The sequence below is a fragment of the Monopterus albus genome, unplaced genomic scaffold, assembly GCF_001952655.1.
Source record: "Monopterus albus unplaced genomic scaffold, M_albus_1.0 scaffold137.1, whole genome shotgun sequence".
Classification (NCBI taxonomy): domain Eukaryota; kingdom Metazoa; phylum Chordata; class Actinopteri; order Synbranchiformes; family Synbranchidae; genus Monopterus; species Monopterus albus.
This window is the reverse complement of record NW_018128017.1, coordinates 429018-441748: the sequence shown is the minus strand read 5'-3', so window position 1 is coordinate 441748 and position 12731 is coordinate 429018. Positions and strand designations below refer to the sequence as shown.

The window sequence follows — 12731 nt, the reverse complement described above, 5'->3', positions numbered from 1 at the left end:
CCACGACGGATCGGTACATCGACCGCATTACTGCAGAAGCTGCACCGATCCGCCTGTCAATCTCCCGTTCCATCCTTCCCTCACTCGTGAACAAGACCCCAAGATACTTAAACTCCTCCACTTGAGGCAGGAACTCTTCACCAACCTGAAGGGAACAAGCCACCCTTTTCCGACTGAGCAATTTCAGTATTTAGTTAACTATCGCATGGGATCTGCATGTGTCAGTATGAAAGCAGACCCAGAAAATTATCAAAAGTAGTTGTCGTTTGACATAAACTCAGGTTATTAAAGCCTTTGTGAAAGTTGGGGGCCTATTATCCAATGACCTTTGCCTTTGTGGCTTCCCCAGACAATTAAGAAATCAAAAAATCCATCTACATTCCAAAAGACTTTTAAATGGCTTTTTTCCTAAGCATTTTGTGATGAGTGCCCAGTATGACTGTGTGAACATCAACAAATAGGACCCACGAGGAAAGCAGGGCAGAGAGAAAAGTGGAGATACGGGTGAAGTGTGAATGTGAAAACAGTTTAACAGTTTTTGAGTGATGGGAGCTGCAGAAGGAAAAGTGGCGGTCCTGCAGTCTGTACAGCCCCAGGCTGTGTGTGTGTTTGTGTGTGTGAATGTTGGTTAGCATGATTACAAACAAACGGCTGGATGGATCATTAGCATACTTGGTAAAGATATTGGTGGGGACTGACTCTAGAAGTGATTAGACTTTGGCTGAAAAAGGTCACAGGTCAAGGTCAAAAAATTATGAAAAATCACAAAATTTCCCATCTTTAACATGGGGCAAAATTTTTAAAAATCATATCTTTGTCAAAAATGATTGAAATCATTTGAAATATACCACACATATGTAGTGTGGCAATGGGTGTCAAAATTTCATCTGGCTCTGATCCAGGTTCCGGGTCTGATGGCCATATAAATTTAACATTGAAAACCCCATTTAGCACATACTGTATGTTCTGCCATAACTTTGCCAATAATGAAGACAGAACCCTGAAATGTTCAGGTAAAGTGCACAGTGTAACTGCCTATCATGCCCTAAAAGATGATCAGATCAAAGATTTTAGGACGCATTTTGCATTGTTCTTGATCTCATGTTTCACAAGGGACCCGTTTACGTGAGCGAATGTTATGCCTTGGCAGAGGTGCATGTGCTCTCTGAGCACTCGTGTTTGAAGAACACTTTTCAAAGATAATACGTATCTTCACAGAACCATTTGTGGATTTATTGTGGGATTTTAAAACACTGTACTGAATCTCTTAACAACCTGTAACCTTTTAAATACTTGAAGAGGTAGTATTTTAAATATGTGGTATATATTTGATATTTGTCACATACCTCATCATGGCCTGCAAGCACACACCACACTCAGATTATATGAGACTGGAGAGTGATAAAAAAATCTGTATTAAGTACATTCAACTGTTTTTCCAAAGGTTTATTTTCTAATAATGGTAAAAGCTGCCCAGACCTCAGCAGATGTAATGTAAACCAAAACCACATCTGCACAGATAGATACCACCTGAATATTTGCTGGATCTAACTCTTTAATAAAAGGACAATTTTGGCTTCATACAGTATATATTTGCATCTGAAGTGTGTGTTGCTATGTATAATATAGCTCTCACCTCTTGGCTAGTAGCTGTGATCTCGTCCCAGATGGAGAGATGAGGTTGATCTCCAGGTCTCCTCGTCGTGGGTGGACAATTAGGACCTTGACCACCACATGCTCCAAGTAATCCACATGCTGCTCAGGGTCTTCCGAACACCCAGAGGTTGTAATGCTGCTGTTCAGGCTGCGGCTGATGTACCTGGAACAGCCATAATTACACATGTATTTACACGATAACTGAATAGATGTTCAAATGCAATAAAGCAAATGAGCAGTGGGGACATGTTTCATGATAGATGTACTTGAACATATTCAAATTAAAATATATATATATATAATTTAATTTCATTTATATATAATATTTAATGGAGATAATAGAATTATCTCAAGTTTCAGAGTTGGACCTGACCTGAACTATGCCTCTTCCATTTTCATACTATTTAACCCGCTCAAATTTCTGTACTTCTGCTTCCGCATTACGTTATACCGCCACGTCTATTCTTATTTTTAGCCCTGTATTCCTCTCTCCCTGCTGGGGGTCTACCAGTGCATGCAAGTGGTGTGAGTGAGGGCAGGCCCCTGCTAATGAAGTTTGTTCATCTGTTTGCTTGGTCTTTGAACATCAGATGAATGTGGAAGTTTATCAACTAATATCTGTGATGGTGCAGAGCTCAAGCGCCCTGCCGTTTGTAACATACAGCCATTACAGAAAGTGTCCAAACCCTTTAACGTTTTAAACAATTTGTAATGTTTCAGACTCATCTTAAAATGGATTAAATAGATTTTTTTTCCTCATCAGTCTACACACAATACTCCACAGTGATAAACTAAAAACACGTTTTTGAAGAGTTTTGTAAATTTAATAAAAATAAAAGACTGAAATATCCAATTTAAGACCCTTTGTTATGACACTTGCAACAGCTCTGGTGCATCCTACTCCTGTCAGTGGTTGTTGAGATGCTTATACAACTTGATTTCGAGTCCACCTGTGTCTAATTTAATTTACTGGATATAATCAAGAAAAGTACTCGCCTGGCTATATAAGGTCTCACAGTTGATGGTGTACTGTATGTCAGAGTGAGAACCAAGCCATAAGGTCAAGAAAACTGTCCACAGACATGCGAGACACAATTGTGTCAGGACACGGATCTGGGGAGAACCAAGAAAAAGCCCAGGAAACACAGGCCATAACAGCAGTGCCGGCCTCTGATGATCTGGTACCAGACCGTCATAGGTACTACACCTCTGATATTAATGTAACATCAGTCAGATTAAGTGAAAACTTACATCTGCGTTTTCTCTTTTGGTCTCGCTAGGTCACATCCTGGGGATTTCAGAATGGCAGGCTACTGGATGTGGGTTTAATGTACTGACTTCACATCTCAGTACAGTCCAGAGTTCCAAAATGCAAAAAATGTCCCACATGAGGTCAGTTCACCCTCACTAAAATACAGCAAAGAATCTTTGAAGTCATGTCATGTCAGCAAAATAAACAACTCCAGTATTTTTTGTTTTTTAAGGCATCACACATCAAAATTAAACCAACATGATACCTGCTTTATCTTTGATCTGCGTGCCAGAGGTTGGAGATAAATCGTTTGTATTTACATGAAGTGGTCATGGCAATTCACACCTCTCAGCTATGGCGGCATCTCCATGGTCATCCAACCCTGTCTATCCTCCCCCGCTCCTACACCCATCTATAGAGATGTAGAGTTGTTTGTTTTGGGGAATTCATTGTGGCAAAAATTGTGTTGTATGTATCCACCAGGTGGAGCAGTGTCTGCTGTAAATTACTGTAGAGGCTGACTGATAATTTGATCCCTCTGTTCATTTCCAGACCTGCTGCTGGATGAATATACAGTAGTAGGACACCGGACCGAGCTGAGGCAGTGTCCGTGTCTGTCACAGTAATAACTACTATTTCATTCTGCTGACGTGCTTAGACCTTCTACGCCTCTTGAGACATCGTGCCACTGGCAGTTATAGCATTATGTCTACATTTCATTCATTGTTAAGTCAAGGCTATGCTATAGATATGAGACAGTTGCTCTCAGGCTCTATTACTCCATAATGCTCTCCTGAATAATACCTCTGACTTTTCATTCAGCTCAGCAGCCTCTCTCTCATCAGCGAGCTGTTTTTTGTCACTTGCAGCAGCAATGGTTGGGTTTTCTGTTTCAGAGAAATGTAGAATCGGCTAGTTTACACTTTAGCTCTGGACACACTCCTCGGATATCTTTTGTACTGGTTTATCTGCTTGATCTGTGTGACAACTGTACAGCGCAGCTTTTGTGTGTGTGTGTGTGTGTGTGTGTGTGTGTGTGTGTGTGTGTGTGTGTGTGCGCGCGCGCGCCCGTGCATGTGGTAGCACGCTCCCTTTTGGTGTGTTTGTCAGATTACACTACAAGCTCATTATGCATCAGTTTTTAGCTCACAAAGGAGGAACTGCCCCTGGCTTAAATGGTAGTAAGACCAGAGCTCCCAGTCCTCTGGTTCTTAGCTGGCACCGGCCCCGGTACATGCACAACCCCACCCCCCACCAACAGCAGGCTACAACAAAGTGTTCCAAGGGCTCATGAGAAGGCATTAGTCAGTCATAGACATGGATGGGTTTGATGAGTTATTGCACAAAAAAAACACACACACACACACAGGAGGCTCTCTTGCTCTGATATGGTAATAAATCTGAATGGGAAAAGGTGAAATGGTGACAAGTTCATGGTAAGGGGTATTCAAAGAAAAACAATTTGAAGTCAATACTACATTGCTCATGTAGGTTCAGTTTTGCTCAAGCATTTCATGTTAATTGTTTTTCAATTTAGGTAAATCTACATGTCTGCACTAAAATATACAGTCGAGATCCAAAACAAAAATCTGCACTTCTCCAAGGCCGAGGCCTGTAGAAAGTTAAAAAGACAGCTTTAAGTAACAAATGTAACCACATAAAACAACAAGGTTAAAACAAAGGTATGATGACTTCTTTTTCTGCACCCCTGGATCAGACAGGCGAGATCCGGCCACGGTTTGGTCCTGTACAGTATTTAAAAAAAAGATTGTGCTGTTTTTTGTTGTTTTTGTATATCACATATTTGGATCTATTTGTTCTACAGTATACGGGCCTAATTTAAACTGATGAAATGCAATAATTTGATATATACATACCAATATTGTGTGATTTTTGTAACTAACTGCCTGCTTGTAGTTGTCTGTCATGATTCAGTTCCGTTTCCTTCCTGTCATGTTTTTATTTTGACATTACTTCCTGTTTTTGTTTTTGCCACAGTCTCTGTCTTTTTACTTTAGTCATCACTCACATTAGTTTCACCTGCTCCTGAGTGTTTGCACCTGTTTTCACCCCTATTTAGGCAGCATCCCAGTGGGACGCACTGTGAGTGTATAAACCGGTTTTGGTCCCCACAGTGTTAGGGGGACCAAAGTGTAGACACACACACAGAAAGCAGAGATAGATGCAGCCATAAGTGATTGCACTAACAAAATGTTTTTTACTCCTCAGCTGGACAGGCAGAGATAACCCCAGCCATCGATTCAATCTCACCCCAGGCAAAGGAAAATCAAACTGGGACTTTAATATGTCTGCAGCTCTCCTCACCTGGTGTGTCGCTCAGGCATCTGACTGCATGTATGCTGAGGAGGAACAGTCCTCCACTTCCTAGCCTCGAGCACCATGGCCTCTGCATCCACCAGGCCAAAACCATACAAGTGGCTGACTGTGAGAGAAGACACAGACTGATTACAAAATAAAGAGCAACGTGATGAGAGAGCAATTATGAGTTGGCACTCATATTCTTTAACAATACAACACTGTCATACTTTAATGTATTTCAAGTACAAAACAGGCAATGTACTATATTAGTGTTAGAGGTAATAGTGTGCAGTGTGCCTCTGTGTCCAGCAGCATTGGTCTTCCAGTCATCAGCTTTCAGGTGGAGTGGTCTGGAAGTGTTGACCAGAAGATGCTGCACATCCCTCCATGTCAGCAAAAGGCTGCAGAAAACAAAGACAAGGCTCATCTCTTTTGGCCACACAGTAACTCGCGCCCTTTATCTTTGCTAACTCTGTTTGGCATTACATTTTTATGACAGTTCAATTTCTTCACTTCAGCTCGGTTTGGAGAAATGCACCATGTGGCAGATGGTTCCTGTAGTCCACTTCAGCTATGACTGACAGTAATCCCTGGAAATGTTACCATTTGCTATTGTTTGTCCAACTCTTGTTGGAAATTACTGTACTGTAATGTTGATTATTTGAACTAAATTAGGTATTTTTTAGTTGTATTATCTGTTTACATCATAATCAGGAGCCAAAGACTGGCTAGGGAAGTCAATATAAATATTCTAAATGGACATAATATGATTATGTGAAGTTTGGGAGTGGGACCTGACCCGAACTATGCCTCTTCCATTTTCACACTATTTAAAACCACCATACTACTACTGTTTCCACTTTTCAGGCACTGGCAGACTTCCGCTTTCACAAACCCATCAAGTGCACAAGCAACTAAGCACACAGGCGTTCCATATCATAGTTCCATTCATACTTAAAGAGGGCAGGTCCCTGCTGGTGAAAGGGGCTTTTAACCCAAATGCATGTGATAACATTCTTAACCAATCAGAGAAAGCCACTGTCAGGGGTGGGAAATCATGGCTGTCAATAAGTGAACGCACTTCGGCTCGCTTGACAATGGTTGCATACTAGCAATCTATGCCTTTCAGTGGTAGCTGAGAAGGCTGTGACCTTTCCCTGGTTTGGTGCAATGATATTACTTTGCTGTGGGTCGCTCTCCTCAGATATGGTACTACAGCAATGTAGCTACACTCAACAGTACTACTCAGTTTCAGGCATGTTTTCGGACGCCACGTGTCCTATATGTGATGTAGTGGTTTTTTGCAACGTGACTTTTTCAGAGCACACTCATTCGTTCTCTGCCGATGTTCACAAATTGTGGTGGCTGTAAATGTGACATGTTCAACTGTTCTGTTGTGGAAGTTGCTATAAAGATGTGCTGTGTTTACTGTAGACATGAAGCAGATCAGTCAGCTCGGTGACCTACAGTACATTATTTTAATGCCTACTGGTTGAATGCTGCTTGATAACTTTGTGATTTTCTCTCCAAACTGTGACACTATGTGACTGGTTCTGCATTCATGAAGGATCGAGTTGCATGCAGAGTGAGCATGTAGAGGGCTGGGTGGAGCAGAGGTGACTGATTCTAGAGGCTCATGCTAGCTCTAGCTATATTTTTAAATGTTAGATATTTCACCCTTAATTTACCCTTAAGAGAATTCTGTGAATCATAAACATTTTACGTTTAATGTTTATAAAGAAGCATCTAAAGATGTAGAGAACAAAATTCAGAAGGACATTTTGAGAAATAAGGATATTTTTGGCTGTATAATTATGTAGTAGCTAGGTATGAGTATGTTGAGACAGCACCTACAGATGGGATGTAAGAAAAGGCAGAAGATAGATGGAAAAGGAGAGAACAGAATAATGAAATGATTATAGTAAAATTAAACATCAAGACAGAGAAAACGTCACTGACTTGGCCTCCAGGGTAAGAGCTATGATTCCAGCCACAATGGGAGCAGAGACAGAAGTGCCAGTGTGGCCTTCTGTGCAGCACTGCCGGAGGTCAGTGGTCATCTGCAAGGGAGGACAAACACAGGTCAGCTTCTGTTTGGTGAAACTAGTCTTTATAGATCTGATTTCATAGGGATCTCTTATATTCTTAATCAGTGCTGTATTGGTTGTCTACAGAAAGACTTCCATTCCAAAATATTTTGAGTAGACTATACACACAAATGTTCAAACAGAGGAAATCACAAAACATACATGACAAATATGTTTAGGCGTTCTTTTCCACACTTTCCCTTACTTGGGTCTAAATGAACTTGTAGAAAGCTTAAGACTTAATGTCACAAATGTTATGCCCCCATTAAGGTAAACGTAGTCTTCCACCCACTGAATCTGCCTCCTTCTTCACTGACAAAAGTCAGAAAAAAAATGAGAAAAGCTGTCAGTTACTTCGTATCAGTTACAGAGTCTGCATAATCATTACCTCCATTTCAAACAAAACGCAGTACAGAAGTACTCTCAGCTTCATACAGCATCAGTGGTGAAATTACTTCATTCTGCAGTTATTGTCTCTTCTGACTGATACTGTATCTGACTGTCAGTTATCCCGAGTCCTCAGTGCTTCAGCAGTGCTTTACTGTTGTAGCTGCTTGAAGCGGAGACAGTGTGAACTACTTCAATACAGATAGCTACTTTAGTCGACCGGTCCCCAGGGTAGGGGTCGGGACCCTCCGGAGGAACACAGGAAAACTCTGAGGGGTGGGGGGATTCATTGGAAAGGAAAAAATAACAAATGTAGTACAGATCTGTATGTTTGTTTTTGGACTTTTCATGAACCAGGAACAGTTATTGAAATGAAACCATTTGAGAAATTAAGTTAGGAAAACGTCTCCATGGCTGAGCTGCTAACTCAAAGACTACAGTTCTACAAAGGAATCATTGAGTTTGTCCTCTGCACCTCCATCACTGTCTGGTTTGGCTCAGAAACCAAACAGGACAAGTACAGACTTCAGCGGACAGTCAGGACTGTAGAAAAGGTCATTGGTGTGAGCCTGCCCTCCATGGAGGACCTGTACACCTCACGGGTCAAAAGGAGGGCGGAGAGGATCACTGCAGACCCCTCATACCCCGGACACAATCTGAACTCCTCCCCTCTGGACGGCGTTACAGGTCACTGTGCACCAAGACAACCAGGCACAGGGACAGTTTCTTCCCCCAGGCTGTCACACTAATGAACACTTAACCCACGGCAGTATGATTGGACAATAACCCTCAGTGCAATACCTGTGTATATACATAGTACAGATTATACAGACTCATACAGGTCTCTAGTTCTTAAGTACTCTGTTTTATCCCTATTTACAGTCATTTCAATGAACTTTCCTTTGTTGTCTGCATTGTTTACTGTCTGTTTATACTGCTTTTTCTGCATTGTTTGCACTGGTTGTTGCTGTTAAAACTGCTATTTTGTTATATTACACAGCCTTATGCTGGTTTTCTGTTTGCACATTGAGAGCCGATCAAATTCCTCATGTGTCCGTCAGATTTGGCCAATAAAGCAGATTCTGATTCTGATTCTGAAAATAGTTGCACTACAAAAAGCAGGCCAAATGATCATTTCCCAACATAACTGCACTAAATCCCCACATGCATGCCCGCACACACTCACAAGGACAGGTGGTCTTTACAAAAATGCAGTCTTTGTGAAAAGAGAATATATGATAATATGATGGACAGTGAAATCATAATGTTTGTATATAAAAAAAAATATATTGTATATATAATTTTGGAAACCACGACTTTAATACTGTATATTACAATGTGCTGTAATGTAAAGGCTTATAATGTTTCACTTTAAGATGTCACTCTGTGGAGCAGAAAATGTAAGAAGCAGAAAACTGAAAAGCTCAAGTACAGTACAAATACCTCAAAACCTGAGTGAAGTACACTACAGGTAAATGTACTTCATTACTTTGTGAAACTACAGTTATAGACTAAAACCTTAATACTTCAAACCAGTGTGTGTAAAAAAATAATGACAATATGAATATATCTAAACACCAGCAAGCATCTACTGAACAATGCCAAAGACCTGGAGCTTCCAGCAGTATATATTCCACCTTATTAAACCAGATATTCTAATGTGTGAGTGTTTGATGAATCAGAATCAGAATCAGCTTTATTGGCCAGGTGTGTTGGACACAAGGAATTTGACTCTGGTACAGCGGCTCTCAATGCGCATGTAGATATCCCCATTCAAGGCAACAGCAAGGGGCAAGTAAACAATAAGTAACAGATTTTGCTTCATCATTACCTAAAGTGCTGATATGAACACGCACAAACAAGAAAGAGAAGAAAGAGACAGATGATAAAAACTCTACATAAAACCCATGCACTGTGGGGAAACTAGAACTGTTTGATAATCCCACTGAAGAGCCCCTCGACTGCTGTACATGGAGTTGTTGGCCAGCATGGTAATACCTATTAGAATTGTGCAGATGCCTTGCCTTTTGCATTTTAAATGGAAAATGGATGTGGTGATGATGACATCTATGGATAAAGCAATGACAGTTGATAATAGTTTGACTGATTGCTTGATAGGGATACCTCTTGTTTAAGACATTTCAGTAAGCATTGTATTGTTTAGGTGTTCCTAGATGTAAACACTGGAGGGGCTTGTTACTGAGTTGATGGTTTAGTAACAGATTAGCCTCATCACACAGGCAGGTTTATAGGAAACTTGCAGTTGGACAAAGTGAACACCTTAATGTATAACGCTGGCAAAATGTTAGTGGATGATGTATCCGAGGACGTGTAAAGGATTACAATAGATGCAAAGATTACATTTCCTAAAAAGTTGGAAAGCCAAAAAAAAAACAAAAAAAACAAAACATGATACGCTGTTAAAGATTGTGGTTCAACAACAAATGGAGACAAAAAAGACAAGCTTGTTTATGAGCTGAGAAAATGCAAACATACATAGAAATGTGGTCAGTGTGGCAAGTGTAAAGACAAAAAGCAGAGAGCATACGAAAAGAGAAGGATCATCATTGGTTGGTCAGAACTAACTGTTGAGTACCACTTGGTCAGTTCATACAAAAGTGGCAAAGTGAACTTCAAGGTGTGTCAGCTTGTGAAGTATACACATAGTTTAAAGAGGAATTGAAGTAGGAACAGTACTTGTTATATGAAAACCAAATGTACAGGCAGGCTGTTTGTAATTTGAGACGAATAATACTAAATTCCCCAAGGTTATTGGGCGATCCAAAGTGCTGGAGAAAACCCTGTAGATGTATGCAGGTTGTTGAATAAGAGCATTAAAACAGTAACCAGTTCATTTATCCATTCATCTGTCTTTCATATTATTGTTTTAGTTTTTTATTCTTGACAAAACCTGTAATACTTCATCTCAGTTTCTGTTTTTATAGCTTCCTTTTTATTTAGTTTTACTTGTGAAAAATGATTGTAAGCAAATATTTTTCTTCTTATTAGTAGTTGAGTGCAGCTGGCACTTAGGGTTCAGTGGAAAATCGTTTTGCCAGTATTATTTGTGCTGTGACATATATTATTTAAGAAAAACTGATCTTTTAGTGCTAAAAATTTGTCCAGGAATTTCACAGGTAAGAAATGCAATGAACTTTGTCAAGTTGTTTTTGGGGCGTTATGCCTTTATTTTTATTATTTAATGGGGCAAGTGGGTCATGGAGAGGCAGACAGTAAAGAGGGCAGACAGAGTAGCGGACCTGCTACACAGGTCAGCGGCCGGACTCGAGCTGCCAACATCATGCACACACTGTGCTTGTATACGGTGCTACCCACCATAGCCATTTGGCTGTTGGGGTGACCCAACTTTGTCATCATTTAACATTTATAATTCTATGGCCACATAGACGGGATGGCTCCCCTCCCCCTTAAAGGTTGAGAAAACAATGGCCCGATGCCACTGTTGGTGTCTATAGTAGTAGATATCCATTATAAGATGTACTGATTTTTTTTTTGTCAAAAGCAAGCTGCCTGCTGCAAACAAAGCTGATAAGACCAGAGTTTATGAGACATAAAACTAAAACAATGATCTGAAACAGGTTCAGCGTACACACACATATTTTATACTCTATGTCAAAATTTCTGCCTGAGCTTTACAGTTGGTGTCCAAATGTCCAATTATCCAGTACTCACAATTTTCCTCTCTTTAAACTCTCCACTGCTGTAGGTGGTGGCTATGATGGAGCTACAGACCTCGAGGTACCACGGCTTGTTTCCATTCTCTGTGGTGCTGGAGATGGAGATGGTGTAGATACTGTTGGTGTAACCATCACATGAACAGTGATCGCCCTGCCGACCACCATTACCTGAGGCCCAGACGAAAATAGAGCCCAGACCTTTGCGGCCCTGAGTGACATAAATACATAGTGCTGTGAGTCCACTCTAACATCAGTCATACATAAGTCTGCTCCGAGGCTTTGTGAGGTCTCTCTGTGACAGATCAAACCTTCTTGATGCCTTGCTCAAAAGCCTGCTTGGTTAGTGGCCCCGGGCCATCCACTGTCTTGCCATCATCTCTTGGGCCCCAGCTGGCGCTGTAGATGTCGATGTAGTCAGGTTGCACTCCCAGGGACTTGGCCTCTACTATATCAGTTACATCACCATCCAGCATTCGAATCCCTGTGTTCAAGGCAACATTAGTGTCAATACATGCAACTTATTTCAGATGGAATGAATGAAAGACGCACAGTCTTCTTTGCATCTACATCACATTACACCCATTATACTGGGTGTATAAATAAAAGACTAAAGGGAGCAGCTACACAAAATAATAAAATGATAACACAATTTTGAAGCTTAGAACACAAGAGTAACATACAGCAACTCGGTTTATACAAGTCTCACAAACTGTCAAGGCGATTACTGAAAACAGAGAAAACAAAAGAAAAAACTGAGTTTTAATCATTAACCTGCAGCTGCTGTCTCTTTGAAATTAGTTTAGTAACCTCACTGCCCTTGAAACCTTGGGGTTATAACCTAATTTTGGGGGGCTTGTTTACAAACTGAATTGCAAACTACTATTGAACTACTTTTCAAATTTGTGTGGTAACATGTTGACTGTTAGCTTAGTGTCAGTAAGCCTATTGTCAATATAGCTTCTGTGTGTAACTTCTCAGGTTGAGTTGTACGCAGTGATCTGTGAGTTAGTAGTTACAGTCAGGACAGGTTGTTTTGTGCTTTAGCTTTGTTCTGTTGGCAAAGTCATTTTGCTACCATTACAGAGAACACCAAAAACATCTGAGCAGTTAAGTCAGATGCTGGTGAGGCCATGAAATTTAAATCAAATCTAATTTTATTTGTATAGCGCCAAATCACAACAAAAGTAATCTCAGGACACTTTACAAAGTAAGGTCTAGACCTTACTGTTATCAATATTATTACAGAGGGAAAACCCAACAAATCCCCCTTGAGCAAGCACTTGGAGACAGTGGGGAGGAAAAACTCCCTTTAACGGAAGAAACCTCCGACAG

The 12731-nt window shown here is 40.6% G+C and overlaps 1 protein-coding gene across 3 annotated transcripts in view; it reads right to left on the bottom strand.

The window, feature by feature from the left end:
* Positions 1 to 12731, bottom strand: part of pcsk6 (proprotein convertase subtilisin/kexin type 6) — a 40367-nt gene that overhangs the window by 7706 nt on the left and 19930 nt on the right. For all 3 annotated transcript variants that reach the window (XM_020613707.1, XM_020613709.1, XM_020613708.1), the window contains exons 7-12: positions 11708 to 11880; positions 11395 to 11607; positions 7187 to 7287; positions 5525 to 5628; positions 5234 to 5351; positions 1637 to 1819 (exon numbers count right to left, since the gene is read on the bottom strand). In XM_020613707.1, the coding sequence (XP_020469363.1) occupies positions 1637 to 1819; positions 5234 to 5351; positions 5525 to 5628; positions 7187 to 7287; positions 11395 to 11607; positions 11708 to 11880 (892 nt within the window). The remainder of the gene's footprint in view (positions 1 to 1636; positions 1820 to 5233; positions 5352 to 5524; positions 5629 to 7186; positions 7288 to 11394; positions 11608 to 11707; positions 11881 to 12731) is intronic.